The sequence below is a fragment of the Orycteropus afer genome, unplaced genomic scaffold, assembly GCF_000298275.1.
Source record: "Orycteropus afer afer isolate SDZICR_OR568_19922 unplaced genomic scaffold, OryAfe1.0 scaffold00694, whole genome shotgun sequence".
Taxonomy (NCBI): domain Eukaryota; kingdom Metazoa; phylum Chordata; class Mammalia; order Tubulidentata; family Orycteropodidae; genus Orycteropus; species Orycteropus afer.
The window spans coordinates 589,512-604,632 of NW_006922281.1; the positions used below are offsets into that span (position 1 = coordinate 589,512).

Here is a 15,121-nt window from a genome sequence, read left to right on the forward strand (position 1 = left end):
GGTGGTTAAAACATTTGGCTGCTAACCAAAAGGTCGGTGGTTGAAACCTGCCAGCTGTCCACAGGGGAAAGATGAAGCAGTCTTTCATAAAGATGACAGCCTTGGAAACTATATAGCAGTTCCATTCTGTCCTCTAGGGGTGCTGTGAGTCAGAATCCATGGCAATGGGTTGGTTTGGGCTTTCCTTCTGTAAAGATTGACAGCCTTGGAAATGGCTGTGGACCAGTTCTACTCTGTCCTCTAGGGTTGCTGTGACTTGATGGCAGTGGTTTGCTTTGGCTTTGGGAAAATTTCCTAGAATTTTATCCCCCACAACCTTGAGTATGATGGGGGAGAAAGAGCTGGTGAATGCAGTAGAGGTTGGGAAGAGCCTGGGGGATGCCCCATTTCTCAAAGTCTGCTGTGAATTCATTGTTTACTGTCTTTTCCATGTGGAAGGGAAGGGAGCTAACTAGCCCATCACCCAGAGTCAAATGGGTCACAGGACTTGGGTGCTTTCCATCCCAGATAATTTCTGGATTTCCCTAGAAGAGTTTATAGATACAGGCCAGGGATCCATCCTGCATAGGCTTCCAGGGTACTGGCTACAATTCCAGAATACATAATGTTCACCTTGTTTTTGAGGGTGAGTGGTGGCTCAGCAGAGTTTTTGCTTTGTATGCAGGAAACCCACTCACTCCTCGGAAGGAAGATGGGGCAATCTACTTCCGTAATAATACTGCCTCGGAAACCCAAGGAGGGGTCACTGTGAGTCAGGTCCGACTCGACGGCACATACGTGCAGGACACCCAGGCTCGGTCCCCAGCCAGCGCACCGCCTGCAGTCACCACTTGTCTGTCAGTGGAGGCTTGAGTGCTGCTCTGATGCTGAACAGGTGTCATCAGCACTTACAGCCTAGGATGAACCAGCAAGAAGGAGCTGGCAATCTAGTTCCGAAACATCAGCCAATGAAAACCCTGTGGATGATGACGGTGCAAGCCCCGCCCACCATGGGCGTGGGCCAGGACCGTGTAGTGTTTTGTTGCACACAGCTGTTTTTAAGGTGATTTCATTGCTTTGGTTCTTAGAATCTTCCTGCTCGGTGGGCCCTTCCTGTACCTCACACTGCCATGGCTCAAGGATGCCCACAGAGAGAGCAGAAGAGGTCCTCCACAGTTGACATGATGTGCCAATCAACATGGACAAGTCTTGGAAGGTCATACTGTAACCATTCTAACCAAACATTGTTCTAACTCAGAACATCTTTATTTCATGCAACGGGATTGAGTTCACTCAACCCTAAATTGACTTTGAGCTGCTAGAGATTACCTAATCCACTGGTATTAGAAATAGCAAAGGGGGTGTGTGGAGGGTGGGGAAAGGTGTTAAAATGCAGACCTTTGAGAAACTAGCTCTGAGAATGGTATTGTTCTGACCCAAAGGTGGTGGTTTCATCTCACAGGTACCAGGGAGAAGAGAAACACAGGTGGACTGAGGTCTGACCATCCAGACTTGGTCCATGATGAGAGAAGAGGACACAGGAGGACTGAGCTCACTAGTTCACTCGTTCTCGTCCACTCACGGGTGCCTTCAGCCACCCCCCGTGGAGGGTCTCCTGTGTATGGGGCTCCATGTTAGGCTCCTTAGAGGCCATCCAGAGGCCGTGGTTCCACAGGGAAGATACACTAATATTTCTTCCATGACCACAAACTTGGCAGCTTTAATCATTGCATAGGTGGTAAAGTCATGAATTCCAACTTGGCAACTAGATTAGCTTACGTTTATAGTTTCTTCTGAAGACAATTTTAAATAATTACACAAATAATAATGGTGGTCACTCATGATTTATTTAGAACATCAGGGTAGTGAGTGAGAAACAGCTTATAAGAGTATGTCTGCACAAACTTATCTGTGGGAACATTTGGCATGATTTTCAGTGTTTGGGTGTTGAAGTCAAGACCACTCCCCCCCCCAATTCAATTCATTTTAATTAAGTGCACATAGATTGTATGCCCTCAGTGTACTGGGTCATATGAGAAAAAAAGATGAACAAGACTGGGGTCCTGGTCTCCAGGAACTCCAAGGGGAGAGGCTCTGAGGTTCTAACCAACTCTTCAATGAGACTGGCTATGATGAAAATCATGTCGTATAGGTGTCCTGATACTCATCTCAATTAGGCGTATCAGGAAAGTCCAAGTAGAGGTGCCAAACAGTTATTTTAAACAGGAGTGATGATTTCATGCTTTTGTCAATATTTTGTTCATATTCATTACTGAGTACAAGTACCCCACACGGCCATGTGCATCAGTCCCCCACATGGTGTCTTCCTAATCTAATGCTAGTAGTCAGAAAATTGGGAAGATGTCTGCAGACATCTTAGGCTGGGCCACGTGTCTGGATCATCCCTCCACGATCTCAATGTGGATCTTCTAGGCTGACTTCAGCACAGCCGGTAGCTGATTAGCTTCACGGTGCTGGTGCTGTTAGTTACTGAGCTCATGGGTGACTATTGTGTGTAACAGTGGAAGGATCGCCCGTCCTGCACCATGTTTGTGATCATTGCTATGGTTGGGTCCATTTTGGGGCTATTGTACTGAACCGTCTTGAGGGTTTCCTCTGCTCTGGCCTCTTGTCTCACCAGCAGGGGCTGGGGCTTCAGGGCTTCTTTCTCTGTGTACTCAGAAGCTGGTACAAAACAGACATTTTCAGTAATGGCCCAGAAGGTAACCGTAGCCTTGAAAAGTGGGCTAAAATGGGATCACTGGGCCCTCGGGTGAAGTGTGCCAGTGTGAGGTCTGGGTGCTGCCGTTTCCTGAAATGATCGGGCAGTGAGTACAGATGGCAGTTCAGGAGGCCAGAAGCCCGAGTCTGGATTCAGGTTACTGGTTCTAGGGGCAGGTGTTCTCTCTGTTGGCTCTGGAGTAGGGTCCTGTGTCTTCTGAGATTCTGCTCCTGACTGATCTTCATGTGGTTTGGGCTCTTTCCCCAACTCTGCTCCAAGACCCCTTCTAATAGAAGACATGTTTTATCAACTAAGCAAAGGAGCTAAATGACTGCAACACGATGACATTAAAAAAATACCAGGAACTTTATACATACTCACGGGAGAGCATTTGACACATGGCGTTTTACTTGTAATACGCTTGGTTTAATCCTGCAGATGAATTTTTAAATGCCTTCTTATACATCCTTAAAGTACAGAGGTAAGCGTTCTAAGATCAGCTTAAAGTTCCAATCAGTTTTAAGTGCGAACCAATAATAAATACTAGTCAAAACATTCAAGGAACAAAAAGTGAGCTTTCCATTAAAAGAGAAACTGTGTGGGTTCTAGCTGTAAATAATAAACAGTGTAGGTGTTTTGTTACTGCTTAAAGAATGGTGGCAGGAATGACTATGACAGTAGACGGCAAAACTGGTCTGCAGATTTTTTTTTTTTTTAATCAATTAGATGAAAGATTAGAATAGTACCTCCCTATACACCTGGGGAAGGAGCTCTGGTAGTGTAGTGCCTAAGGCACTTGACTGCTAACCAGAAGGTTAGTGGTTCAGACCCACCAGCCACTCCGTGGAAGGAAGATGGGGAAATCTGCTTTCGTAGAGATGCCCAAGGAGGGGTCGCTATGAGTTGGAATCGACTGGATGGCCATGGGGTTGGTTGGTTTGGTATACACTTGAGAGGGAGCCCTAGTGGCACAATTGTTAAATGCTTGGCTGGTAACCAAAAGGTTGGCAGCTTGAGTCCACCAACCACCCTAAAGGAGAAAGATGTGGCAGTCTGCTTTCATAAGGATGACAGCCTTGCAAACCCTCTGGGGCAGTTCTACTCCATCCTGTAGGAGTGGTCTGAGTCGAGATCAACTAGATGGCAACAGGTTTTACACACCTGAGAGGGGCCCTGGTGGCGGAATTGGTTGGTTGCTGATGGAACACACCTGAGCACATTTCCCTTTGGAAAAGGTCTAAAATAGCTTTAACATCACTGCTTTCACATCATAATTTCAGATGACTGGCAGAAGTAATGAAAAGAGCAAATGCCTTTAGAAAACCTGTCAATGCATTTGAAAAAGTGGCAACTTTGCATTCCAAGTCACACACAGAAGCCCATCTACAGAAAGCCATATAACATGCTTCCACCAGGGGGCACTGCTCTAAGCAAATAACCCTAATAAGGTCGTCAGTAACTGCAGGTTGGCCACCTCCTGAGGGTTTTTAGGCCCATACACTTTATCAGGTTTATCACCTGCAGTTGATACCCCAATCCAGGGTTTGTGTGCCTCCACACGATTGTGGTTTGGGGTTGGATGATTCTTTGTTGAAGGACCTCTAGTGGCATAGTGGATAAGGCATTTGGCTGCTAACCTGAAAGTCAGCAGCTCTAAATCCACCAGCTGCCCTGCAGAAGGAGGGTTCGGCGGTCCACAGCCTGGGAAACCAAATGAGGGTCGCTATGAGTCAGAATCAACTTGAAGGCTGTTGTTATGTGCCGTCGAGTCGGCCCCGACTCATAGCGACCCCTCCTTGGGTTTCTGAGGCAGTATCGCTACGGAAGTAGGATTGCCCAACCTTCCTTCCGAGGAGTGGCTGGTGGGTTTGAACCGCCAGCCTTCTGGTTAGCAGTCAAGTGCTTTAGCCACTATGCTACCAGAGCTCCTAACTTGAGGGCAGCGAGGTGTTTTTTTTTTTTTTTTTTTTTTTTCTCTTTCATTTTTTGTTGTGGGACTGTCCTCTGCATTGTAGAACGTTTAGCAGTGTCCCTGGAGTCTACTCACTAGATGCCAAGAGGAAAGCCTCCGCTAGCCTAGTCTGATGGATTTGAATCATGGTGTTGGCAAAGAAGATACCACAGCCTACCAGCAGAACGAACAAATCTGTCTCGGAAGGAATATAGCCGGAATGCTCCTTCGAAGTGAGGATGATGGAGTTTCGTCTCAGGCACCTTGGACATGTTATCAGGAGGGACCAGTCCCTGGAGCGGGACGTCATGCTGGGTAAATAGGGGTCGGTGCAAAAAGAGGAAGATCCTCCGGGAGACTGACTGACACAGCGGCTGCAGTGAGGGCTCGAACACGGCAACGACTGTGAGGACGGGGCAGGACCAGACAGTGTTTCCTTCTGTCGGGCAGGGGATCTGTTCAGGTTCCCAGTGCTGCTCTGACAGGAATATGCCACTAGTGGGACGGCCTTAACAAACAGGAGTTTACTCTCTTACAGTTTGGAGACTTCAAGTCCGAGTTCAAAGTGCCAGGCTCTAGGTGCTGGGTGAAAGCCCCTCAACCCTGGGCTTCAGCTCTGCCTCCTGCTCCCGGCCCACTGGAGCTAGAGGCTTTTCTTCGCTCAGACAGCTGCTGGCTGCTGAGGCTGACAAGCCCAAGGTTGACAAGTAAAAAGGCACAGTCCCGATGTTACCAAACCACATGGCAGACCATTAATTCAAGTCCATTGAAAGTCCCAAGGTCAGCAGAGCATGGCAGGGTGCTGAACAATGACACGGCTACAAGCAGGGTTCAAGCGTGCCATAGGCTAGAGACCATCCCCCAAGGCTTCCTCTTATATACAGGAAGCGGACCACAGCCCTAAGGCAGCTACTCAGCTGATCACAGTAGATTCCACCATGGAGTTGATTACCAGTCTCATCATGGGGAATACTACATCCAACTGCCCAGCCACTCAACCAGACCCAGCAAAGTTGACACACAAACTTAACCACCACAGGATCACTGAGTTGGAGCCATGTAGATGGCACCTACAACAACAGTTTATCTCCAGACATTATCAAATGCCCCTTGGCGTCAAAATCATCCTAGATTGAGAACTTCTGTCCTGAAGTATGTGAGCTCACAGGCCAAATAAAACCAAATGAAAAGCAAACCTATTGCCCTAGAGTCAGCTCTCTAGGGTGACTCCGTGTGTTAGGAGATGTTGAAAATAATCAAAACTCAAAGGAATTGAAGCATAAGCTTCATTCTGAGCAATTATTCCATATTAGTCTATATGCATATAGGGAGACCTTCTGAATCTAAGAGAAAGCATATGATTTAAAGAGGGAGTGAAGAGAAGCTTCATAGGATTAAAGGCGAGCACTCAGATTGGCAGGGCTCTTACAATGAAGTTAAAGAGGGGGACAGATCAGCCACTAACTAGGAGCTCTGGTAGCATTAAGGCACTTGACTGCTAACCAGAAGACTGGTGGTTCAAACCCACCGGCCACTCCTTGGGAGGAAGGTTGGGCAACCTACTTCCTTAGTGATACTGCCTCGGCAACCCTCCCCCCTGCTTTTACTAAGATCAAGAGAAATCCTATCATGAAGTGTTCTCTGACCATCCCCCTGCCCCACAGCCACAATATCTTCTCAGATTTAAATTAAGTAAGTCTGGCTTCCAGCTGGAAAGGAAACATTAGAACCTTTGGGTGGAAAAAGACCACTGGCAGGATTCATTTTTGGTCAGGATTTTTTTTCTTTACAGTTAATATTTGGTTTCATGGGTAAGAAAAAACTTAAAATCAAAAGTATCTGTGATTAAAATTTTTCTCTTCACCAGAGACAACAAATTCAAAAAGAAAACAAAACAATAGTTTTCTTTTTGGATTCATTGTCTCTGGATGACACATACTTTATGAGACAGTATTGGAATGTAAATAAACATGATGAAAATAAGAAAGGAAATTAGCAAGATGCAGGAAGAAGAAAAGTTGTAAAAATGAGTGCAAGTTGAACTATTAAGGACAAGGTATTGCAGCTAAAACAAAGGCGGGGTGTATGGTACAACAGATAGTTGTTGCTGTTATTTGCCATTGAGTCAAACCCGACTTATAGCAACCCTTGGGTTTCTGAGGCAGTATCACTATGGAAGTAGATTGATCAACCTTCCTTCCAAGGAGTGGCTTGTGGTTCAAACCCACCAGCCTTCTGGTTAGCAGTCAAGTGCCTTAGGTACTATGCTACCAGAGTGTCCACAACAAATAGAGAAGAACCAATTAAAGTCTAGATCACAGAATTCCAGAAAGGGAAAAGGAGGAAAGGGTGGGCGAAATGGTGAAGAGAAGCTTCCTAGGACTCAAGTGTGGACCATTTAAACAATTTTCATGCAAATTGAGTCTGTCACGGTCCTGGAGAAACGCTTCAAGGGGCTTCCAATTGTACTCAGAAAGTTTCTGAACACTTAATAATCTAAGCCTAGAACCCCAGCCAGCCGCCGCTGGACGTCTCATGGAGATCTCACGTGTGGTAGAGTGGAGCTGTGCCTCATGGGGTTTTCAGTGGCTGGTATTTTGGAAGCAGGTCACCAAGTGTCTCTTCAAAGAAATCAACTGCTGACCATTTTTTAAAAATTTTATTGTGTTTTGGGTGCAAATTTACAAAGCAAGTTCCTTTTACTCTCAACACTTCATGCACATTGCAGTCCCCAACGCTAAAGAACTCTCCTCTCACCCCCTGCCTGTGCCAGCCCCTGCCTGTGCCCTTCCTATCTCTGCTTTCTGTCCTGCTTTCCCTGTGTGAATGCTGCCCTCTGATGCCTCACGGCCGATTGACCTAAGGGGTGCGTCTCCCTGGGGTAGGTGTTCTGGTTGTAGGCCTTTCTACTGTTTGGCTGAGAGCTAATCCATGAGTCTAGTTCCAGGGCCGATTGACAGCCTGGGGTCCCAGTCTCTGTACGACTAGTAATTCTGGTCATTTTTGTGTTTTTGAATTTTGTTCCACATTTTTCCTTCCACTCTATCCAGGATCTCCAATTTCGATCCCTTTCCAAGTGCAAACTGCCAACTTTTTGGTGACCAGTCAAGCACTGACCTGTTAGCATTGTCCCGTTACCCCTTGCCATGGAATGGATTCTGACTCATAGCGGCCCTACAGGAAGGGTAGAACTGGCCCCCTAGGGTATAATCTTTATGGAAGCAGACTGCCACATCTTTCTTCTGCGAGGTGACCAGGGCTTCAAACCACCAAAGTTTCACCTAGCATCCAAGTGCTTAACGCTGCACAACTAGGGCTGCTTAGCAGTCAGTCTACAAGGCCTGGAATTACGTGGTCCAGCCCGACCTTGGGCCTTCTTCCCAGTCTGTCTTAGTCTGGAAACTCCACTGGAAACCTGTCTGCCATGGGTCATTCTGCTGGTATTTGAGATACGGGGGACATAACCTCCAGCCGCACAGCAACACACAGGCCCCACAGTGTGACAAAGTGACAGATGAGTTGTAGAAGACCACTCAAAAAGGGGAAGACCCTCAATGAGATGCAGTGACACACTGATTGCAATGATGGGTTTAAGCACAGCCAGGATTGTGAACATGGTGCGAGACGGGTAGTGTTTCGTTCTGTTGTACATGGGGTTGCTGTGAGTCGTAGCCAACCTGAGGGCACCTAGTAACAACAGTGATCTTTCCAATATAGGGTCACTGTGAGTCGGATTTGACTCAATGCAGCGGGCTTGTTTTTTGGTTTAATCTTTCCAAGCTTCCTTTCAGTGAAGATTACAGCGTTGGAAACCCCATGGGCTATTTTACTCTGTGCTATAGGGTTGCTGATGGGGCAATCTACTTTCGTAGTGATACTGCCTCGGAAACCCAAGGAGGGGTCGCTATGAGTCGGGTCCGGCTCTAAGGCACAACAACAACAACAACAACAACAACATAGGGTTGCTAAGGAACTGTGGAGGTGGGTGCCTAAAGTATTTGCTAATCAGAAGGCTGGTGGTTCAAACCCATCAGCTGCTCCGCGGAAGGAAGGTGGGGCAATCTACTTCCATAAAGATTTACCACCTTGGAAACCCACAGGGGGGTCACTATGAATTGGAATCAATTCGATGGCAGTGAGTTTTTGTTTGTTTGTTTTTGTAGAGGGTTGCTGTGAGTCAGACTCTACATGAAGGCAATGGACAGATTCAGACTTCTGGCCTGCGTATGTCTATTTAATAAGTCAATTTTCTGTTAGTGACATTTCAATGGGAAATTCAATCAAGCGTTGAAGCCAATCACTGGGCTGATGGGGAACAGGAAGTTTCTCCGGCCCCTATATAAGTAGAGGCGTTTCAGCTCAAGGCAGGCTTGAGATCCGATCCCAGACTCTGGGGCTTGGAGGACACAAGACTGAAAGGAGGTAAGTTATGGGTGTGGGTCTCTAAGGGTATTTAGAAATGAGGGTGGGTGGAGGTTGACTTCAGAAATATTTGGGTTGACAGTCACAATGTACTAGCTCTGAGACCTTCTGAAACAATGGTTCTCTCTTGTGCCCCAAGGTCTCGTCTGTGAAATGGGTACGATGTTAACACTCTCATGGTTTGGTCATACTTTAAACCAGGATCACTCAACCTTGATACTATTGACGTTTTTGGCTAGATAGGCGTCTTGGTGCTGCAGTGTGTGGTTAAAACGCTTGGCTGCTAACCCAAAGGTGGGCGGTTTGAATCCAGCAGCTGGCAGTCTGCTTTTGTAAAGATTGTTGGTGTTACGTGCTGCTGGGTCGGCCCCAGCTCACGGTGATCTCTTGTGCAGCAGAATGAGACCCTGCCCGGTCCCACACCGTCCTCACAATCCTTGCTGTGCTTGAGTCTGTCATTGCAGCCTTTGTGTCAATCTGCCTCCTTAAGGGTCTTCCCTTTTTCTCTGACCCTCCACTTTACCCAGCATGGTAAAACTTTCTAAAGAAAATCTTGCTTCCTGACAAAAAAGCACTTTGGATTTGAAATCCCTTTTCTGTGATGAGATTAAGACCAGGTAAATCCAGAGAGACAGAAATTGGATTAGTGGTTTCCAGGGGCTGGGGGCAGGGAGGGGGAGAAAGGAGGGGGGAGTGACTGCTTGATGGATTGTTATTGCTGTCCCGTCTAGTCCCTTCTGACTCAGGACGACGCTTGTGACTGGGTAGAGCTGCTCCAGAGTCTCCGTAGGCCATTATCAACCAAGCGCTTGGCAGTTGGAGTCCACTAGCTGCTGGTAGGAAGAAAGATGTAGTCGGTGCCCATAAAGATTGCAGCCTTAGAGACTCCATGGGACAGTTCTACTCTGTCTTATAGGGCTGCTATGAATGGACTCTATAGCAACGTGTTTCTGTTTTGTTTTTTCTACTCTTTATAGGAGCCGGCTACCAGGCCTTCCTCCAGTAGAGCCACTGGGTGGGTCTGAGCAGCCAGCCTTCCAGCTAGCAGCCGAGTGCTTAGCTGTTGTGCCACCAGGGCCCCTTTAATGCATAGGTGGTTCCTCCTGCCCTCTGAGCCATCTCTCTGTGCAAATGCTGCCTTTCTGATCTCCCGTGATGGACTGTTCTATGGAGTGTATCGACCTGGTGTAATTGTTCACCTACTATGCTTGTCTGGAAGCCACAGGAGTGAGTTCAATTCCAGGCCTGAAAGGTGGCTAGGGCCATAGTCTTGAGGATTTCACCAGTCCCTGTCAGGCCAATAACCCTGATCATTTTTTTTTTTTTTAATGATTTTGTGAAGCCAGACCTGTTTTTGACTCAATGGGCTTATGGGAGCTCTGGTAGCGTAGTGCCTAAGGCACTGGACTGCTAACCAGAGGGCTGGCGATTCAAACCCACCAGCAACTCCTCAGAAGGAAGATGGGGCAATCGTAGTGATAACTGCCTCGGAAACCAGGGGTCGCTGGGAGTCGGGTCCGACTTGACGGCACATAACAAACAGTGGGCTTACAGGAGTTTGAGGGTGAAGGTTGCATATGATTCTCTGTGGCTTGGCAGCTGATGTAGTCATCCCCATGATGAGATCTGATAAAATGTAATTACCTCCATGATGCGATCTGCTATGAGCGCCCAGCTAGCTGACCGGGAGTTTCCTCAGGGGTGTGGCCTGCTTCCTGTGCACAGAGACATCCTGGCAAAGCTCTCTGGCTTTCTGCTTGCTCTGGATCCTGCACCTAGCTCCTCCTCACCTGTTTGTTTGGACTTGACCCAGTGGCCTGCCATCTTAGCTGCCAATCTTGAATTCATCAGCCTCCACAGCCCATGAGTCAGCAGCCTGCCATCTGACCTGCGATCTTGGGTTCATCAGTCCCTGAAGCTACTACATGAGTCAGGAGAAGCCACCAGCCTGACTCTGACCCACGGGCTTGGGGCTTGCCAGCCTCTACAATTGTGCGAACCATTCCCTTGGGATAAATCTCTCTCTCAGCTTCACTGGTTTTACTTTTCCAGAGAACCCAGCCTAAGGCTGAAAGAGTAGAACTACCCCTAGGGTTTCCAATACTATAAATCTTTACAGACCCAGACTGCCACATCTTTTTTTAAAACTTTTTACTGTGACTTGGGTGAAAGTTTACAGAGAAAGTTGGTTTTCTAAGACTGCCTTATCTTTCTGTCTCAGAGAAACTGGTGGGTTTGAACTGCGAAAATTTGAGCTAGCAGCCAAGCATGTAACCGTTGCACCATCCGGGCTGGGAGAACTTCTAAGGTTTAAATTTCCTGATGCTCCCACCTGATGGGGTTCTGAGGTTCTAAATGCTTTCTGCATGATTGTGTCTTTCCGCATGATTGTGTCTAACATAGCTTTGCACTCTATCTTGTCTTGCAAAGGAGAGACAGTAACTGACATTTGTTCTTTTTTTGGGAGTAAATTAAAAACCATTTTTACTTTAGGTGTTGTAATGATGACCTAAGGAGCTCTGGTGGTACAGTGCCTAATGTCAGAAGGTTGGCAGTTCAAACCCACCAGCCACTCTGTGCAAGGAAGATGGGTCACTCTACTTCCATAGAGATTTACCACCTCGGAAACCCAGTGGGGATTGCTATGAGTTGGAATCGACTTGATGGCAGGGGGTTGGGTTTGGTTTTCAATGATGGCCTATTTTGTAGCAGTCTCTTTAGTTTTCTTCCTGACAGTTCTGATTGTAGATGTTACAAAGAGTTTTGGAAAAAAGTGATTTTCAACATAAGCAAAAAAACAAGCTCACTGCCATCAAGTCAACTCCGACTCATAGAGACCCCTGTTGGGTTTCCAAGGTGGTGAATCTTTATGGAAGGAGATTGCCCTGTCTTGCTTTTCAATATGTAGCTTAATATTTTTTAATGAAGAATTTCAAACATAAAGAATCATATATAGAGTCGTGCAATGCGGCACTTTTTCTTAAAACACATCTAGGAGCTTCATATGAAGTGTATACGTCGGTAAAGGAGAGGGTCAGCGAGGAAGAGGGAGACGGTGAGATGGCCTGACCCAGCGGTCAGCAATGCTCAAGCACAACGGCAGTTGTGAGAATGGCACAGGACTGGGCAGTGTCTGTTCTGTTGCAGTTTGGGTTGCTGTGGTCGGAGCCGACTCTTGGGCATCTGACAGCAACGTGTACATTGTGTTATTTAATTTAACACTAAGAAAAATGTTGTCTCAGTTTGCAAAAGGGAGTGCTGCATGTTCAGGAGGCAGAGTCCAGGGTCCTTAGGACAGTCAAACTGCTTGCTCTCATCAGTTGCCGCCGAGTTTTTCCGACTGATGGTGAGCTCATTTGTAATGGAACAATATGTCGCCCAGGGCTGCACCATCTTCACGGTTGCTGGTAGGTTTGAGGCCAGTCTCGAGGTGATTGTGGCCATCTGTCTCCTCTGTGAGATGAGATTAAGCATCTTATTATCTTTAAATGAGGAGCCCTGGTGACACACCAGTTAAGTGCTCAGCTGCTAACCCAAAAGTTGGCGGCTCAAACCCAACAGTCAGCTCCTGGGGAGAAAGACCTGGCAATCTACTTTCACCAGGATCACAGAGCAAGGGTTACGGTCCTGCTCTGTCACAGGGGTCGCTAGGAGTCAGAATTAAATCAACAGCATCTATCAACAGAAAGATGTGGTGGGTGTAGTAAAATATGCACATTGCAATGATAATAACCAGTAACCAGTTGCCATTCAGTCAACTCCCTTTTAAGTGGCCTTGTGTGTGTCAGAGTAGAACTGCTCCGTGGGGTTTTCATGGCTGTCATCTTTCAGAAGCAGGTCTATAGGCCTTTCTTTCGAGGCACCTCTGGGCAGACTCACACCTCCATCCTTTCCCCATTTGCACCCTCATGGAGTTTTTCTCTCACCTTTGGTTAGGTTGGTCCATGGTGACCCCATAAGTGTGAGTAGAACTGTCTTCCACAGGAATTTTCTCCCACCTTTAGTTGGGTTGGTCCATGGTGACCCCATCTGTGTGAGTACAATTTTCTTCCACAGGTGCTGCAAGGCTGTAGTTTTTCTCCCGCCTTTGGTTGGGTTGGTCCATGGTGACCCCATCTGTATGAGAACTGTCTTCCCACAGGAATTGCAAGGCTGTAACTTTCTGGAAATATATTACCAGGCCTTTCTTCCCAGGTGCCTCTGCATGGGTTTAAACTTTTGGTTAGTATCCCAGTGCTTAATCACCCATGGACTCCTGCAAGAAGAATAACCAAAACAAACAAACAAACAAAAAACTTAAGCCCATTGCCATCAAGTGGATTCCAACTCATAGAGACCCCATATATCAGAGTTGAACTGCCCATGGGGTTTCTTCCAAGGCCGTAGTCTTTATGGAAGTGGAGTGCCAGGTCCTTCTCTGGCAGAGGCCCTGGGTGGCTTCCAAATGCCAGCCTTTTGGTTAGTAACCAAGCGCTGAACGAATGCATCACCTGGGCTTCTTAGAAGAGGAATAACCTGGATTGATTTCCACTGTAATAGAAACAGTATCAGTGAGGGAATGGTACCTAGTATTGGGCTGAGGAATTTAGAGGGAAGCAGAGAGAGAAGTCAAGTCAAACTATTTTGGCTCATCCTTTTTCTGTTTTGTTTTGTTTTCAGACTTCGGAAGCAAGCTGCAAACTTATTACTGAAGGGAACTGAAGCAACCCTTCGGATAGGTCTCAGTTCATGGCGTCTAGGAGAGCTCACTCAGTGATATTGGAAGATTCCCCATTAAATATGGCTTTAGACTTGACATCTTCATGGCACCGTGGAAAACCTGGTGCCAACCCTGGATCAGAGCCTCCACAATTTGTGTCTTCCCAAGGAACTGATCCTGGAGAGAAAGACTGCAGCCCCGAGACCTGGCATGTGCACTTCAGAGCATTTACGTGCTCAGAAGGGGAGGCCAACCCCGTCAGGGATCTGAGGAGGCTTGGTGAGCTCTGCCGCCTGTGGTTGAGGCCAGACCTTCACACCAAGGAGCAGATTCTGGACAAGCTGGTGTTGGAGCAGTTCATGATCTCCATGCCACCAGACCTTCAGGTCTTAGTCAAGGAAAGTGGAGTGGAGAATTGCAAAGACCTGGAGGAGATGCTGAGAAGTAACAGGGCAGCCAAGACATGGGTGAGTGGGACCTTCGTGGTGTGGGAACTGGGAAACTGGGGTGAGGGCCCGAAGGAGGGGTTGTGCTAGAAAGGTCTAAACCAAACAACCAAACCCTTTGCCTTCGAGTCTAGTCTGACTCCCAGCATCCCCTCAGGACAGAGTAGAACAGCTCCATAGGGGTTCCAAGGCTGTAAGCTTTACAGAAGCAGACTGCTACATCTTTTTCTCGTGGAGCACCTGGTAGGTTTGAACCTCTGACCTTTGCACTTTACCACTGAGCCACCAGTGTTCCTTAGTAGAAAGGGCATGAGGGATTTATTCCAGGTCAATGGATGTTTACCAGGGCCAATATTCACCCCAGGGGATATTGGCAATGTTTGGAGACACATCTGCTGTATGAAAAGTGAATTTACTCTGTAAATCTTCACCCAAATCCTAATTAAAAAAAAAAAAAAACTGGCATGAGTTGCAAGTGGCCTAAGCTGTGTACCAGTATCAACCTTCAACAGATTGAAACATTTGAAAATTTGGTTCTTAACCACAGATAGTTTGAGAAGCACTGACATTATAACTTAGAAGTAGCTTGGGAATAGATGATGGAAAAATAGTCTAGCAGGAGTTAGGAAACTTTTGTCTAGTTGTCTTTGCTACTGACTAGCTGGGAGATCTTAGCCAACTTTACTTCCCTGTGCTTCCCCCTTGGTTGTTGTTTTCAGCTGCCCTCAAGTTGGCTACAAGTCATAGCAATCCCGTGCATAATGGAACAAAATGCTGCCTCGTCCTATGCCATTCCCATGATCAGTTGCAGATTGGACAACATGCTATTATGAGCCATAGGGTTTTCATTGGCTGATTTTCAGAAATAGATCATCAGGCCTTTCTTCCTAGTCTGTTTTAGT

At 47.0% G+C, this 15,121-nt stretch overlaps 1 protein-coding gene across 1 annotated transcript in view; it reads left to right on the forward strand.

The window, feature by feature from the left end:
- LOC103211103 (zinc finger protein 557) overlaps positions 1–15,121 on the forward strand; it is a 50,448-nt gene that overhangs the window by 23,855 nt on the left and 11,472 nt on the right. Inside the window, exon 9 of the mRNA XM_042783141.1 lies at positions 14,083–14,240. Coding sequence (XP_042639075.1) covers positions 14,083–14,240 — 158 coding nt within the window. The remainder of the gene's footprint in view (positions 1–14,082; positions 14,241–15,121) is intronic.